The following is an 18,149-nucleotide window of genomic DNA, read 5'->3' on the forward strand; positions in this document are numbered from 1 at the left end:
GTGTTGAGTTTGCTAAGTTCTTTATAGATTTTGGACACTAGTCCTTTATCTGATATGTCGTTTGCAAATATCTTCTCCCATTCTGTCAGTTGTCTTTTGATTTTGTTAACTGTTTCCTTTGCTGTGCAAAAGCTTTTGATCTTGATGAAATCCCAATAGTTCATTTTTGCCCTTGCTTCCCTTGCCTTTGGCGATGTTCCTAGGAAGATGTTGCTGCAGCTGAGGTCGAAGAGGTTGCTGCCTGTGTTCTCCTCAAGGATTTTGATGGATTCCTTTCACACATTGAGGTCCTTCATCCATTTTGAGTCTATTTTCGTGTGTGGTGTAAGGAAATGGTCCAATTTCATTTTTCTGCATGTGGCTGTCCAATTTTCCCAGCACCATTTATTGAAGAGGCTGTCTTTTTTCCATTGGACATTCTTTCCTGCTTTGTCGAAGATGAGTTGACCATAGAGTTGAGGGTCTATTTCTGGGCTATCTATTCTGTTCCATTGATCTATGTGTCTGTTTTTGTGCCAGTACCATGCTGTCTTGATGATGACAGCTTTGTAATAGAGCTTGAAGTCCGGAATTGTGATGCCACCAACTTTGGCTTTCTTTTTCAATATCCCTTTGGCTATTTGAGGTTTTTTCTGGTTCCATATAAATTTTAGAATTATTTGTTCCATTTCTTTGAAAAAGATGGATGGTACTTTGATAAGAATTGCATTAAATGTGTAGATTGCTTTAGGTAGCATAGACATTTTCACAATATTTATTCTTCCAATCCAGGAGCATGGAACATTTTTCCATTTCTTTGTGTCTTCCTCAATTTCTTTCATGAGTACTTTATAGTTTTCTGAGTATAGATTCTGTGCCTCTTTGGTTAGGTTTATTCCTAGGTATCTTATGGTTTGGGGTATAATTGCAAATGGGATTGACTCCTTAATTTCTCTTTCTTCTGTCTTGTTGTTGGTGTAGAGAAATGCAACTGATTTCTGTGCATTGATTTTATATCCTGACACTTTACTGAATTCCTGTACAAGTTCTAGCAGTTTTGGAGTGGAGTCTTTTGGGTTTTCCACATATAGTATCATATCATCTGCGAAGAGTGATAATTTGACTTCTTCTTTGCCGATTTGGATGCCTTTAATTTCTTTTTGTTGTCTGATTGCTGAGGCTAGGACTTCTAGTACTATGTTGAATAGCAGTGGTGATAATGGACATCCTGCCGTGTTCCTGACCTTAGCGGAAAAGCTTTCAGTTTTTCTCCATTGAGAATGATATTTGCGGTGGGTTTTTCATAGATGGCTTTGATGATATTGAGGTATGTGCCCTCTATCCCTACACTTTGAAGAGTTTTGATCAGGAAGGGATGCTGTACTTTGTCAAATGCTTTTTCAGCATAAGATTAGTTTTTGAAGAGAAGGCCAAAGCATTACATTAAGCAGACCTTGAGTTCCGGGTGAGCTAACAATGAATGTAGAATACCGGCCAATTAATTTCCATTTTTAATAAGAACAGGTCGAATCAAAAATCTTAGGAATAGGCTAAAGGTCTGGCTTTGGAGTCCAGTGAACTCTAGAAATGACTGACAGACTGAGATACACTCTTATTGACTTCTGTCTCATTCTAAAAACACTTCTCCTTTGAAGGCAGCATAATCATATCGAAGCATAAACTGCCAAATCATTTCATGGTGCCCAGGTAAAGAATCAATCACTAGAAGGTATGGAAAGGGTCACAGAGTTTGGAAAACTGATTTGAAAGATAATTCTTTCAAAAAGGACAGCATTCCTTCTGAGAGGAGCACAAACATGGCAAGTCTTGGAAGAGAATTCTAATTCACTTTTAAGTAGCAAGCCTACAGTCACTGAAAATATCCTAATAGGACAGTGAAAACAAGGGGCACATGTACCCCCAATGTTCATAGCTGCAATGCCCACAACAGCCAAAGAGGTCCTTCAACAGATGACTAGATAAAGATGCGGTCCATATATACAATGGAATTACTCAGCCATCAGGAAGGCTGAATATTCACCATTTGCATCAACATGGATGGAACTGGAGGGGACTGTGCTAACTGAAGTAAGTCAAACAGAGAAAGACAAGTATCATATGGTTTCACTCATATGTGGAACATAAGCAATGGTATAGAGGACAATAGGGAATGAAGGGAAAACAATGAGAAGAAATCAGAGAGGGAGACAAACCACAAGAGACTATGGACTCCAGGAAACAAACTGAGGGTTTCAGAGGGGAGGGGAGTGAGGGGAGGAGGTAACCAGGTGATGGGTATTAAGGAGGGCATGTGTGGTGATGAGAACTGGGTGTTATACACAATTAATGAATCCCTGAACACTACATCAAAAACTAATGATGAACTCTATGTTGGCTAATTGAATATAATTTTTTTTAAAAATTCTGATAGGACAGAAAAAGTGTATAGGAACAGGAGCTTTTTCCCAGACATGTTCCATGTTTACTCTGAGACTCACCTTTGAATCAGTAGGTTACATGGAAACAAAGGGCTTGTAAGAATTAAAATTACGCCATCAGGGTGATACCTTTTTCCTGCTACGAGAGTTTATGGTCCTGTGTTCCAGAGAGAGTTGACAGGCCATAAACTTCGGGTCCTTCAGGAATTTACAATAAAGGTGGTGCCAGTTGTTTTCTTGAGAAGTCATAAGCAGAAAAAGCTCAAATTTTAAGATCCTGAAGATTCTCTTTCCTGCTTTTCTTCTCTATCTTATTCTGGGGCAAGGCAAAGACTGAGGTCTAGAAGGAACCTTAAAATAAAAACTGATTTTTTGTGTGTGTGCATGAAGTTATTCCTATACTTTGTGTCATTATTACATTTTTTTATCTTTACTTTTTTATTGTTATGTTAATCATCACACATCATTAGTTTTTGATATAGTGCTCCAAGATTCATTGTTTGCCTATAAAAACCAGTGCTCCATGCAATATGTGACCTCCTTAATACTCACCACCAGGCTGACCCATCCTCCCAACCCCCCTCTCCTCTAAAACCCTCAGTTTATGTTTCTAGGAGTCCACAGTCTCTCATGGTTCTTCTCCCCCTCTGATTTCTCTCAATTCACTTTTCCTTTCCTTCTCCTAATGTCCTCCATGTTATTCCTTATGCTTCACAAGTAAGTAAAACCATATGATAATTGACTTTCTCTGCTTGACTTATTTCACTCAGCATAATCTCCTCCAGTCCCAACCATGTTGATGCAAAAGTTGGGTATTCACCTTTCTGTTGGCTGAGTAATATTCCTTTGTATATATGGACCACATCTTCTTTATCCATTCATCTGTTGAAGGGCATCTAGGCTCTTCCTACAGTTTGGCAATTGTGGACATTGTGGCTATGAATATTGGGGTGCATATGGCCCTTCTTTTCACTACATCTGTATCTTGGGGAAAGCACTGATTTTTAATAAGAACATTTTCTCCCTTACAGGATAATATTTAGAACAAAACAAAACCTGGAGTCTTCATGTTGCATTACATTATACCCTTGATTGTACCTGGTCTCATCTGAATTATAGTCTATATTCAGCTTACCAGTCCCTGTTAGAGGTCCCTTCAGTTGATGTGCTATGGAATGAATGGTGTCAGCTCTTTCAATGGCAAAATCCATTATTTAAGATCATTCCATCTTACTTCTCTTCTCTTAAACTTCTATAACATAAAGGCTCATTATACCCCAAATACCATTTGCGGAAACACATTAGGAAGGCATAAGCTCTCAACCCCCCTACACACACACACACTCAAATACCAGAAGCACAGGTTTAGAAAGCTGAGCTCCTCAAAAAGGGTATTGGGCCAAAATGGCTCCTCTCTGTCACCACTCCAAATTCCCACCCATGTCACCTCTCCCCTGACTTAAACCTTACAACACACGTCATTGCTAGGAGAGTCTAAAAGCATGACTTTCACTTCTGCTGGTACCCCCCAACAAAATCCTTCACATCAAGATGAATTACACTGTCACACATTGACATCAACAAGAACCGTTGTTATTTTCATGTCAACTGAAAGAGGCAGCTCAAAAAAGAAATTGCCTATCGATTCCTCTGAAAATAGTAGCACAGAATTCATTTTTTAAAGTCATCGTTAACATCATCCACTAACAGGTGATGAAACAGGTAAGCAAAAAATAGTCATGCGACATACTTATCCCTCCAAACTTCATTAAAGGCAGCACGATTACCTGCTCATTTCTTTTTCATCAGAAATAAACTGGACTTGTAGAGCCAATTCATTGTCAAAAAGTGTGGACATAAATTGCTCTCATGAATCCAAGTGACTAACCTGTAACTAGACAAACCTCTCTTAAAATAGAGCCACACAACTTTTCTTAAGTAGCTGATCTTTGCTGCTTTCTAATTTCTTTTAGTGCACTCTAGAAAAAAAGTCTGAGTGTCTTCCCTTTTCCCTCTCTATATGGTATTTATAGCATTTTGATTAATACCCATGTTTCAAGAATATCACCCATCCATTTCCAGTATAACATAAGACTAACCAAAAAGAAGATTTAGAAGACCTCTTTATGTGGTCTTTTTATAAGAGGTGTGTATCAAATTACTATCTAGAAAGTGGATGTCTCTTTCTATGACATCTGTCAGTTTAGCATGGAGAGCATCAACACATTATTTAATATTTTAACAATTATTTATTATTTAACCCCCCCCCATCTTCAATCTATTTAAAATTAGAGCATTTACCATAGCATTCTCATTGGGAAACAGTGTGGATTTATGTGACTATGTCTTGCTACTGCTTACTTTTTACTACTGTCCATAATTTCTACATGTTACTCCAGGCAGATTAACCCAGCTCCTATCTAGAAAAAGCAAGCATGAATCCCTGACTACACCAATTATCACAGCCCATCCCCTGGCCACAGAATTTGCTTCAGAGATGAGAAGATGATTAAATCGGTTCAATCAAAGAAAGGCATAGAACCTCTGCTCAAAATTCTGACATAAATACACTCTCCAACAGGATGATATAGTTGCTGCATTCTGAAAGATGATAACTGATAATAAAAATCAAGTAATTCAGGGACTCCTGAGTGGCTCAGTCAGTTAAGTGACAGCCTTTGGCTCAGATCCCCGAGTCCTAGGATCAAGTCCTGCATCAGATTCCTTATTCAGCAGGGAGCCTACTTCTCCCTCTCCTGCTGCTTGCCTCTCTACCTGCTTGTGCTCACTTAGTCTCTCACTCTCACTCTCTCTCTTGCTTTCAAATAATTTTTTTTTAAATCAAGTAATTCAGTCAAACTCCTATTTAAGCAAAGTATCACTGTTAATAAGAAAGCAAAGTCTATGCTAACATTGCTTTGTTGAGAAAAAAAAAATTTTTCCCCCTTTGGCAAGTTATACTTACCACCAGACATCAGAGAGGAGGAAATCTGGAAAATCAGGGCCCAAGTAAGAATTCACAGTGATTAAATCTGTCTGAATCCCAATGAAGTTGTAACACATAAAATCAAACACAAAGTCATCATAGCACTTGAGCTAGTTTTAAGGTAACTCACACATACATAAAATGTTGGTTTCTATAATGTATCCCTGATGTTACAAGATTGGCAATAAAATACAATTTTACAAGAAATTTCAATGAAAAAAAACCCCACTGACCAATTGTACCTCAAGTCTCAAAAATATCAAAGAAATATAATCCAGGTAGAGAAAATCCAAATATTAACATCATTATTTGAGGAATGGTCCCTATAAATGCAGTCATTGAATATAAGAATTCAGAAAAAAATTATGTAATTGAATTTACCCAACTTTCTCAGAACACGCCCAGCAAGTCTTTGCTTAAGATTCTTTACATTCTTCTATCATATCTTCAGTCTCCTGTTCATCTGTGCATTGAAAACAATAACCAAACTGGTTAGGTTATCAGAAGTTGTGCATAATTAGGAAAAATTATTCAATCTACACAACAGTTAGTCATTTTACACATGAGACAATAGCCATTCTCATTTAATACTTAATTGAACACTCATCACAAGCTGCATACAAAGTTTACAAGAAAACACAAAAGAGAAGGTACTTGCCTTCATTTAGCTTATAGCCAAGAGAAAAACTTTCTAGGTTTTAAGAACTAAAATGGTTATGGATCTGGAGATAGCATCAACTTCCATCGTTGCTTGCTTTGCATTATTTCTGGGAAGCAGGGTGAAATCAAAAGAAAATGTGACATTCAGAGTGGATAAGAATTGACCACCTGCCATTTCTTCACTGTGAGGAAAAGACATGTGACACTAACAAAAATGGTATGGAAATATTCTCCCAACCTAGTGAGAAGATTACCAGAGAAGGCAGAAGTGATAAGAGAATCAACTAAAAGATGACGATAAAATTGAATCCAGAAACAAGAAAAACCAAAGCCCTCATCCACCACTGGTGGGAATGTAAAATGGTGCACCCACTTTGGAAAAGTCCAGCAAATCCCCAAAAAGTTACCACAGACCCAGTAACTCTACTCCTACATATATGCCAAAGGGAAATGAAAACATACATCCACGCCAAAATCGGTAGGCCAGTTGCTTTTTTTTTTTTTTTTTTAAGATTTTATTCATTTGGCACTTCTGGATGCCTCAGTTGCTTAAGCCTCTGCCTTCAGCTCAGGTCATGGTCTCAGGGTCCTGGGATAGAGTCCTGCATTGGACCCCCTGCTCGGCGGGGAGCCTGCTTTTCCCTGTGTGCTGTTCCCTCTTCTTGTGCGCTCTCTCTCCCTCTCTTTCTGTGTTAAATAAATGAATAAAATCTTTTTTAATTCTAATTTTTAAAAAAAGATTTATTTGTCATAGAGAGTATGAGTGCACAAGCAGGGGGAACAGGAAGTGAGGGAGGCTCAGCAGGGAGCCTGATGCGGGACTCAGTACCAGGACTCCAAGATAGTGACCTGAGCTGAAGGCAGATGCTTAACAGACTGAGCCACCAAGGTGCCCTGTAGGCTAGTTTTCATAGCAGAATTACATACAACAGCTAAGAAGTAAAAGCAACCCAAATGTCCACCCACTGATGAATGGATTAAAAAAAACTCAGTATAGTCATACAAGAGATCAGCATTCAACATAAAAAGAATGGAGGATGGATACCTGCTACAACGTGGATGAAACTTAAAAAAACATTTGCAAAGTGTAAGAAGCCAGACCAAGAAGGCCACATATTTTTATGATTTTGTTTATATGAAATGTCCAAACTAGGCAAATTCACAGAGACAGAGAGCAGATTAGTGGTTGCCTAGGGCTGGGGGCATTGGGAGAAAATGGGGAGTGACTATTCATGGGGATAGCATTTGTCTGAGGGGTGAGGAAAATGTCAGATTGAGAGTGGTGATGGATGCAAAACTTTGTGACTATAAAAACCACTGCATAGTAAAAGTACTATTGAATGGTGGCCAAAAAATGTTATGTCCACATTCTAATCACTCAAACCTGCGAAAATTTCCTTCCTTGGGAAAAGGGTCTTCGCAGATCTGTTAAGGATCTTGAGATGAAACTGGATTCATCCAGGTGGTCCATAGGTTCAGTAACAAACATCCTTACAAGAGAAAAGCAGAGGCAGACTGGAGAGACACACAGAGAGAAAGGCAATGTGAAAAAGAAGTGGAGATTGGCAGGAGGAGGCCACAAAGCAAGAAAACCAAAAAACATTAAAAGCCTGAGAACCTGGAAAAGCAAGGGGGCATTTTTCCCTAGAGCCTCCAGGCAGAGTATGGCCTTGCTGACTCTGATTTCAGACCGCAGGCCTCTAGATCTTCAAGAGATCTAGGTTTCTGTTGTGGTCATTTGTTGTGACAACCACAGGAAATGAATCCAGGTATATAAAATATAGGTCGATAATGCTGTCATTTTTTTAAAGATTTTATTTATTTGACAGACAGAGATCACAAGTAAGCAGAGAGGCAGGCAGAGAGAGAGAGAGAGGAAGAAGCAGGCTCCCCGCTGAGCAGAGAGCCCGATGTGGGGCTCGATCCCAGGACCCTGAGATCATGACCTGAGCTGAAGGCAGAGGCTTAATCCACTGAGCCACCCAGGTGCCCCAATGCTGTCATTTTTAAAAATCAGCCTAATCATTAAGGGCAAAATGACTCTCTCTTCAGAGATTCAAATGAGAAATGTAGTGGTGTTGCCAACACACAGACGAAAAATAAGCAAGGAGAAAGGTGGGATAGAGGAGACGCAAACCTCAATATCCCACACATGAGAGGAGGAATGGTAAGAGTGGCCCGGGCCTTCCCAGATACTATTTCTTCTATCTGGAGTGTTGTCCTTCTTGACCACCCAGTAAATGACCATCATCCTTGGAGGCTCAACTTGAACATCACTTCCCCATCTCCCCAGTGTTCATTCCCTCTGTAGTGTGCCCGTGGACTTTGTCCCAAAGCTCTTACTACTCTTGTCTTGCCCCTGCTGTGATTTCCTGCCTAAGTGGCTACCTTCATCAACAGATGATGAAATAATTCAGAGTTGGGGTTGTGTCCTATTCCATATATCCTAGAACAATGTCCTTAATGAATGAATACTGATGTCCAGATCCAACCCCTAGAAATAGATTTAATTCACCTGGGATGGAACCAAGGCGTCGGTCTGCTTTAAATCTCATCAAGCGATTCTAATATGTTGCCAATGTAAGAGGCATTGCTGAAGGGATGGACTTGGTATAGCTTAAAATGCCAGACAGAGCTGAGGCAGATGCCAAATATACAGAGGACAAATGATCCCACTCCAGTTATATGTGTCTCCAAATAAATTATTAACCATGAAGGAGTTGAGAACTCAAGCTAGGACATGCTTGCTTTTGGTGATTCAAGGGAAGGTTACCCAAAAGCAAAACGGGAGGTATGCTTAGAGCAATAAGACAATCTGGAGAAGGCAGGATCTTCATTAAAATGAAATTTAAGAAGAAAAAGGAGGGATTGAGCAGATGGAAAAGAAGGTACTTTCTGACATTATTTTCACCACTAGTAGGACTAGTCAACAATCTAGTCCAGAGCTTCTCCCACTTTAACAAGTGCACAGATCACCTGCTGGACAACTTGTTACAATGCAGACTCTGAGACAGTAGGTCTGGAGCAGGCCCTGGGACCCTGCATTTCTAACAAGCTCCCAGGACTGCTGGTGCACAGATCTAGTCCACAGGATCTTAACTTTTTCATTTTACCCAATTTGAATGAAGAACTGGAATCACAAGCTCTTATTAACTGATAAAAGAATAACACATCACAATTAAGTACCAAACCTCTCCAAAATGCCATTGTTAAGACTACTAAACAAAAGGATAAATGATATTTTATGAGATGAAGAAAATAATTGGTGGCACATATTTGCAGGAAAAGCCTACCTCAAATCAAGAATGAAAAAAGCATGAAAGAAAATTAGTTGAAAGTGACTTAAGATAAATTCATTGAATATAACTAAAGTGTTACATCAAAAGGTAATGAACTGTGGAAATCTCTCATAGCAACTCTGATATTTTGATCCAATAAATTTGGGGGAGTTAAATTACTAAGTGCATCTGAAAGGCAATGAGTTCTCTTGAAAAAAGAATTTAACAAATAATAACTAGGAGGCCTGAGGGCACACACAGTTTGAGAGAAACAGAACTCCATAAAAGCAACGATGAGTTAAGAATTTCCCTAAGAGCAAGCCAACATATTTTTCAACGGGAAAAAAAAAAAAAGTTAGCTAGTAGTGTTACTATTTTAGAATCTCAGTACTCCACTACAAACCAGAAAGCCTATATTACAACAACAAAAAAAAAACTTTCTCAAAACTATCTAGTGCCTATGAAACTGTTCAGGTGGTCAGAGTAAGGACATACACTAACACATGTACCCTTCACAACTGCAATGTCCTTCACAAAAACCAATCCAACTACAGCCACCCCAAGTTCTGTTCCAAACTTACAATCAGTGATGACTCCCTATATTGTATGCCTGAGACTAATTTAACACTGCATGTGAATTATACTGGGACTAAAATAAAAATTGATGGTAAATAAGGAGGAAGTTACAACCAAACAAATCTTCTGATGGGCAATTTTTCAACATGGAGTATCAGACTGCACAGTTGGTAGGTTGGTCAACTTGTTCTGAGGACCCTAATGGAATAACATAATTAGCTTTCTGAAATCTATACTGAAATCCATATTTCTCAAATTCTTATAGTAGTTATAGAATATATAACCTTGTATATAGCTTGTATGTATAAGCTTATACTATGTCTTGTATAGTAGCTATGTAATATATAATCTTGTAGCTTGCATTAATTTGACAAACTGAATGCCCCATACCAGGGACTCTGACTTCTGGAAGTCGGGCTAGGGCCTTGGACACAGGTATAAAACAAGAAGCAAAACCCTGCCCAAAGATCCTGATGCTCTGTGCTTTGTAACAGTGCTTCTCAAACCTCACAGTGTCACTGGGGGATCTTATTAAAGTGCAAATTATGAGTCAGTAGGTTTTCTAATAAGCCCCCAGTAACTGGGCCACACTCAAAGCAGCAGAGGCTTATAACATGGTATGGAAATCATATGGCTCCAAAGGACCAGGCACATGAAGTCAAGAGGGGCAGACGGGGACCCTGTCCCCCATGCCTCTTCCAAAGGGAACATCTGCTCCTCAGCTCTCCTCACTGGTGGAAGGAACTGCTGATTTGTCAGAAAAGTCAGAAGTCCAGGCTTTTATGGGAAATCTCCTGATTAAATGTTAAATACAGAAGTCCCTCTTATCCACAAGGAATGTGTTCCAAGACCCTCAGTGGAGGCCTGAAACCATGGATGATACTAAACCCCATATATACTATGATTTTTCCCGTACATACATACCTCTGATAGTTTAACTTATAAATTAGGCCCAGTAAAAGATTAAAAACAATTCTAATAAAATAGAACAATTATAACTTACTGTAATAAAAGTTATGTGAATATAGTCTCTCTCAAAATGCCTTGTACTATACTCACCCCTCTCATTGTGATAATGTGAGGCGATAAATGGCTCACACGATGGGATGAAAGTGAATGACATAGGCATTGTGACACAGTGTTAGCCTACCATTAACCTTGACAACAGGCCAGGAGAATCACCTGCTTCCGGAAGGCTACTGACCACAAGTGACTGAAACCTCAAATAAAGAGGGACTAATACTGGGGCACCTGGGTGGCTCAGTCGGTTAGGTGTCTGCCTTCGGTTCAGGTCATGATTCTGGGGTCCTGGGATTGAGCCCCATATTGGGCCTCCTGCTTGGCGGGGAGTCTGCTTCTCCCTTTCCCACTCCCCCTGCTTATATTCCCTCTCTCCCTGTCTCTGTCAAATAAATCAATAAATAAAATCTTTAAAAAAAAAAAAAAAAGAGGGACTACTACTATCCCACATAAGCCAACCAAGTCCAGTCACTGACATAATCATTTTATGTGGACTTTCTCCTTTGATCCTTATTGAACTATTAAAACCATCTGATCTTAACAGATAAGGATACCAAGGTGTAGAGGAGATAGATGAAGTAATTTGCCTAAGATCACTGCTAGTAAGAGAGCAAGCATTCAAAGCTGGATCTGCCTCACCCAGAGCCCAGACTCCCAACCACTAGGCCAGATCCTGCTGGTGGGTGGGCACGCCCAACCTCCCTCTGCTCCTCTAGCTTCTAGTCTGGGATCCTGCCACTTACCCAGACTACTGCAAGCTTTAAGTAATTAATTTGCCCTCTGGGCTTTTGTTCTCAGTTTCAATTTACAGTGACCAATCATCCCAGTTTGCCAGAGAGGAAGGGTTTCCAAGGACAAGAAACATTCGATGGTGAAACCAGGACACTCCTGAGCCAACCAAGACAGTCAGTAGCCCGAAGTTTTTATTTAAGGTTGTTATTTTTAAAACAAACATACCTGACTCACTCGTTATAAAAATTTTTGAGACACCATTCATTACACGGGTCCTATGGGAAAATTCCACTTTGTTTCCCTTGAAGAGTTAATACATTTCTGACCCCTTTCTTTACTACATGACTGACTTGGTGTCCCTTTTTGCCCTACGCTACTACTGTTGCTTTCGTTATTCATATTTTCTTCTTCACTATATGAACTTGATAAGTAGATCAAATGCTTGGTGGGAAGGAGTATACCGTACAGGCAGAGAGAACTTTTTGTTGGAATTCTCTGGAAAGCAACTCGACATAAGATAACTCGATTAAACACCAGACTAACCACAGACCTGAAGAGCTTCCTCTGTGAGCACCAGTGTATTCGGGGGTGTCTCAGAGGTGACATGGTGGCAAAGAACGCTTACTCCCCACTCTCCTCGCACTTGACTTAGGGCGGGGACGCAACCCACCTCGCACCACCTTGTTCCACGGGCGCCAGGGAGAAGAGCCAGCTCCTGATCAGTGAGTTCCGGGGAAAAAAATAGCACGCTCGGCCCGCCCCTTCCTCCACAGTCAGCATGCCACCCGGCCCAGCTAGTGGTTCCACCTGGACAGGTCTCCACAGTGAGGCTTGAGGCTTTCACGTGCTTCAGTTCACTCAGAGGACGCAGCATTGGAAGACCGTTGGGCTGCCCACCCAGGTCACAGCAACCCCCTATGTTTCATCAGCAAGGAAGTCAAACTCCTTGCTCTGTGCCTTCCTCAGAATCCCTCTGTCTTTAAATGGGTTCCGATCTCGGTAGAGAAGAGAAGACACTACCAATCCCCTACACCCCCAACAGGGAGTGAGTACAACACTGAATTTACTGGAACTTTTTAAAAATTTTTTTAAGATTTTATTTATTTATTTGACAGACAGAGATCACAAGTAGGTAGAGAGGCAGGCAGAGAGAGAGGAAGCAGGCTCCCCGCTGAGCAAGGAGTCTAATGCGGGGCTCTATCCCAGGACCCGGGGACCACAACCCGAGCTAAAGACAGAGGCTCTAACCCACTAAGCCACCCAGGAACCCCTAAAAAAGATTTTATTTATTTATTTAAGAGAGAGCACATAAGTGGGATGAGGGGTGGGCAGAGGGAGAAGCGGATTCCCCACTAAGCAAGGAGCCCACCTCAGGGCTCGATCCCACGACCCCCTCGATCCCGAAGGCAGACGCTTAACCAGCTGAACCACCCAGGCATCCCTGAATTTACTGGACCTTGTATCCAGAAAGTCAAGTATCAGTATTTACCCCTAAGCCTAAAGCCCAAACAAGAAAAATGGAACTTTGAATACAGCTGTGAGGTAGATCCTTATCTTTCAATATCACAATTTAAAATGGCCCTCAGTATCATTCAGCTGGGTTCTCTTTTTGAAGTTTTATCTGACTCAGCCTTTTAGAAGAATTTTAATACTTGGAACAGACCTCAGTTCCTCAAGAAAAAGAAAAGAATATGTCAATAATATCTGCTATTGAAAGAGAAAATGATAACTGGTTTTTCTTAGTGCAGTCCAGTCCGTAGAAACCCATCTGGAATCACATTCACATGTCACTGTTTCCTAAGAAAGACCTGAATATAACGTATCAGCTGAAAACACTGAGACTCCTCATTCAAGTTACACCTGTAAAAGGCTTTGTGCCAAGAAAGCAGGCATGGCATTCAGTTTTGGCGTTCGCTTTCATAGAAAGCACATAATTACAACTTAGTATTTAGAATAAAATTGATTAGCAAAAAAATTGATTAGCAAAGTATTTTAATCATAAACACTGAGGTTAGTAAAATTAAAACCTCCAACCTCAGATATGCTAACAGGCATTCAAGATGATAATGCAGGACCTATTCCTTAAAGTCTGTTATATAATAAGCGGAAAATTAAATATGGTTCACAGATTCACCATGATGCCATCCATCTTCATCCTCCATACTCTCAGGAGTTGTTATAATCAGACATTAGGATTATCTGGTGCCTTCCGAGGCACGTTCTGTGAAGTTAGAGGTAAGCCACCGCAGCTTCCTTCCATCAAGTCACATTAAGTTCTAGTTCATTCTGTCTTATCAGTTCTACTCAGAGACAGATATACATCAGTGTGACCCAAGTTCACACAGAAGTCAAGTCATATTTTAGTAAAGTACTGTTCTAAACCCTTCCACACAGACTCCATGGGGATGAGATCGCATATGCAACAAATCATCACTTCTAACTTGGTAAGTATGCCAACAACAGACAAAGAGGAGATGCAGATGCTTTCCCTAATAAAAACCCTTTATCCAAATAGAAAGAAAAGACACCACGATCTTAGGGCAGAACAAAGTTTTCACAGTTTATTAAATGAAGATCCTTAGTGGGGAAAGGCAGAACGCACCCATCTGATGGAATTGCATGTTGTAAAAAAGAACTCTCAGCTGGATACAGACTTCATAGCTTGTAAAATCTCATTAAAAAAAGAAAAAAGTTGCAAATCTTTATATAGCATGGGAGGCTTGCATAATTCTTAAGCAATACCACCTGCTTCCATTCATAATGTGAAGAGTAAATGTGAACCACATTTTCAGCATATTATTCTAAAACTGAGCAATTTAAAGTTTCATTTCTTAAACAGGCACTTAGTTTAAGGCAGCACTTTGGACATCAAAGGAGATGTAACAATAAATCAAAGATAGGATGTTTGTCCTCAAAAAAATTACACCATTTTAAGGAAGAGAAGATGTGTGTGTGCCTAAGAACTTCAAGACAATGTGTATGAAAGGACCTGATAGGGGACCAAGGGTCTTGGACATTCAGAGGGGAAATCAAACTTTTTAAAAAGGGCAGAAGGGAAGGTTACCTTCAGAGAGGATGGGATTGGGATCCCACTACCAATGAAGAGGTACCTGAACATTCTTCAGGGGGAAAAAAGGTATAGGGGTTATCCAGGAGCAGAGGAAAGTCCTGGAAATCCCAAGACCAGATTAGCTATAACCTGAATAACACGTAGAAGACTAGTTAGAGACTGACTAGAAATAGATGGAAGTCAGATTGTGGAGGCCTGGACAAGCAAGGGAAAGAATTTGGGTTATATTCAGTAGGCAGTGGAGAGCTACAGAACTTTTCCAAGCTGCGGAATGTGGTTATCAAAGCTGGACTTTGGAGGGATTCGTTTGGTGGCAGTCAACGACGGCTGGAGGAGGGGAAAAACCAGAGGTGGGGAGGACTGCTCCAGGGATCATCACAGCGGTCCGGCTGAGGCAGCACGAAGAGCGAGGAAGGGATGGGCATGGGAGACGCTGCAGAAGCAGAACAAACAATACTGAAGGTCGAAGGTGGGGAGCAAAAGGGTGAGGAGATTCGATGATGATTCAAATTTTGAGCCCGGGTGATGGAGGAAACAGAAAGGAAAGAGGAAAATCTGAGTTAAAAGGAAAGATGAGGAAATCAGATTGAGGCCATAACCACATGGAGCTTTCTGGCAGGCAGTGAGAAATACAGCACTGGGGAGTTAGTTCAGAATTAGTAGAGTCTAAATTTAATAGGTAGTATGGAGGGGACGCCTGGCTCAGTTGGTTAAGCGACTGCCTTCGGCTCAGGTCATGATCCTGGAGTCCTGGGATGGAGTCCCACATCAGACTCCCTGCTTAGCAGGGAGTCTGCTTCTCCCGCTGACCTCTCTCCTCTCATTCTCTCTCTCTCAAGTAAATAAATAAAATCATTAAAAAAAATTTTTTTAATAGGTAGTATGGAGATAATAGAGATTGATATAGACTTAATAGAAAATATATACTGTAATCAATAGATTGACCAATAGAGACATCTACATTAGAAGAAAAGTTGAGTCTATTTAAAGACTTCTAAAATAGATAAAAAATTGAATATTTGTGTCTGTCAAAAACTGTCCATAGTATTTACAACCTGTACCATTGTACCACTGTAAAATGCAGCATTGTAACAAGACAAAACACCTGAGTATATACAAATAGCTGGGACAGGAAGTTTGTACAGAAACTAATAAAACCACTAATAAAATGTATTTCACATTTTACAAATTCATTCCCTGGAATAAATTGCCATCACTGAAATTTGGAAGTTAAATGACTAAGCAAATCTATTCAATTATTTGCATCTGTTCTAACCAATTTGTCTTCTATTCTGAAATCATCACTGTTTCCTGTATAACCACCAAGAATATGTATTCAATACCATTAGAAAAAAATGTATGTCATAAGAGTAGGAATCTCAACCTTGGTTTCACACAAACATTGATAAATGTTCTATTTCATGCTATTGCCACCATCTGTGATTTACAAACGTAATTCCTATCTTGCTCTACCTGAAACTATAACATCTTTATGCTGAGATGCCAAGTAATAATGCACTGATAGACACATTCTCCAAGCCTTACCCGTTTCTGGTTTCTCTGCAGCGTGGACTTTCAGATGTTGGTCTTCGGAAGAAAGGCTCGCATTCATGCCATACAGTGGATCATCCAAGAAGGAGGGCCTCTTCAGTCTTCCAATGCCAAGAGTCTTCGACATAAAGTAGTCTTTTGTGTCACTAATAACCTCGTCCTTGGAAAACTGGAGGCATTTCAAATTCTCTGCTTCGATGACAAGGGCCTGGGATGTGTAACGCCCAGTCAAGGCTTTGGTGAGATAGTAGCCTGTAAGTGTTTCACATTCCGTATTCTCAGGCATATCTGTGTCTTTCACCTCAGAGCTTGTGACCGTTGTTTTTAATCCCTTTAGGAGCTCAGAGAGGATAGATCTGGAAAGATGGGGGACCTCTGGTGTTATATCCTCCATGTCTTCCTTTTCTCTTTCTGAAGGTAGTCTAATCATGGACTTTTGTTTGAGGGAGCATTCATCCAGAAGACACCTTAACTGTTCCTCAGAGAGAAGTGATGCTGAATCTAACTGATGAAACAAACCAAATGTTTTCATAGTCAATTGATTGAGTACACACATTTATTTTATTTTATTTTATTTTATTTTATTTTATTTTATTTTATTTTTGATAAGCTTCCAGTAATGCAATATAAATGCAAGTGCCAGGAAATACCTTACACAAGATACCCAGATAGCAAAATTGTTCATTTTCAAGGATCCAGAATTTCAGGAGAAATGTACAGCAGCCCTAGAGATGGCTTTAGAATCTATCGTGCCTACTAAAATCCAGGGGAAATTCCCTCACTACCCTGGAAATAAATTACTGCACCAAATTAGCCACTAACACTCTTTCTACACATGGACATCGCTTGAAATGGAGATATTAGAAAAGCATCTTCAATTTTCTAAGTTTTGGGACACCAAACAGGGAAGTTGGGAACAACCCATTGATAAACTGCTAGAAATCCTACCATAATCTCCAGTAGGTGTTTCTCTGTTTTCCACCACTCCTCAATGTGAACCGCCCCCCACCACCAAATTCTTAAAAATATAGGGGGGGGGGGAACCCTCAGGCAAACGAGACAACCTAAACCTGCCCCTGGCAATTACCACTCCTATGTGTGTCAATACGCGGGCAATACCACTGAAGACAGAAAAAGAAGGGCGAAGGGGTGGCGTGTAGTTGCTTCAAAACTATAGGTCTAGACAGAGGCCATTCCAGTAACAGTGCATTCTGGGAGGAGGATTTGATCCAGACATATAATCTCTGCTTGTAAAAGGCTTGGGGCTGAGCATCTCAACCAAGATCTTAAGGATTCAAAAGCGTTGTTTCTTCCAGTGATGTTCTCAGGAAATAAAATAAATCAAATGAAAGTATAGAGCTATGTTCCACAAGAATTCAAATGAATAGCATGCCACTTGAATTGCATCAATCTCAAAAGAATGGAATTAAAATATGTTGAAACACACTGAAAATAATTCCTCCTTCTCTAAAGAATCAGCATCATTCCTGATTTATATAGTGGATTATTTAGGAAAACACTAATTCTCCTTTACAGGGGAATGCATCATCTAGGAACAAAAAGTCCCCATAAGAAAACCTAGTCATGAATTGCAGTGGCCTTAATTTCTACTTCAGTAAAGGAAAACAAGGCTATCGCCCTACTTAGTAGGACCCAGTTCGAATTCAGCAAATATTCTGCATGTATAAAGTATCAGTGAGGGAAGGTGTTATTGGAACTAGTATAGTTAATCCTTATTACTGTGTAATGTTTCTAATGCAATTAAAAAAAATAGTATGTAAAACAAATTTTTAAAATATCTTTTGTTTTCAAATTGTATTTAACTTCCACATATTAAAAACTAGTTTTCATAGTGGCAA

At 39.9% G+C, this 18,149-nt stretch overlaps 1 protein-coding gene across 1 annotated transcript; it reads right to left on the minus strand.

Annotated features, from left to right (window-relative positions):
* Nucleotides 1-815: 815 nt before the first annotated feature.
* LOC131836097 (fibrous sheath-interacting protein 1-like) lies at nt 816-16,790 on the minus strand. The gene is made up of 2 exons (XM_059181130.1): nt 16,285-16,790; nt 816-5,866 (listed from the first exon to the last, which is right to left on the minus strand). The coding sequence occupies exons 1-2, from the start codon at nt 16,718-16,720 to the stop codon at nt 5,820-5,822; spliced, it is 483 nt and encodes a 160-aa protein (XP_059037113.1). The 5' UTR covers nt 16,721-16,790; the 3' UTR covers nt 816-5,819.
* Nucleotides 16,791-18,149: the final 1,359 nt, after the last annotated feature.

This window comes from Mustela lutreola, chromosome 7 (genome assembly GCF_030435805.1).
Source record: "Mustela lutreola isolate mMusLut2 chromosome 7, mMusLut2.pri, whole genome shotgun sequence".
Taxonomy (NCBI): Eukaryota; Metazoa; Chordata; class Mammalia; order Carnivora; family Mustelidae; genus Mustela; species Mustela lutreola.

Bases quoted from the DNA above. Each gene is read 5' to 3' on its own strand.
- LOC131836097 (XM_059181130.1), bottom strand. From the start codon at position 16,720: ATGATTAGACTACCTTCAGAAAGAGAAAAGGAAGACATGGAGGATATA. The intron at 5,867-16,284 runs GTAAGGCTTGGA...TTCAATGCACAG, and splicing joins TGCAGAGAAACCAGAAACGG to ATGAACAGGAGACTGAAGAT.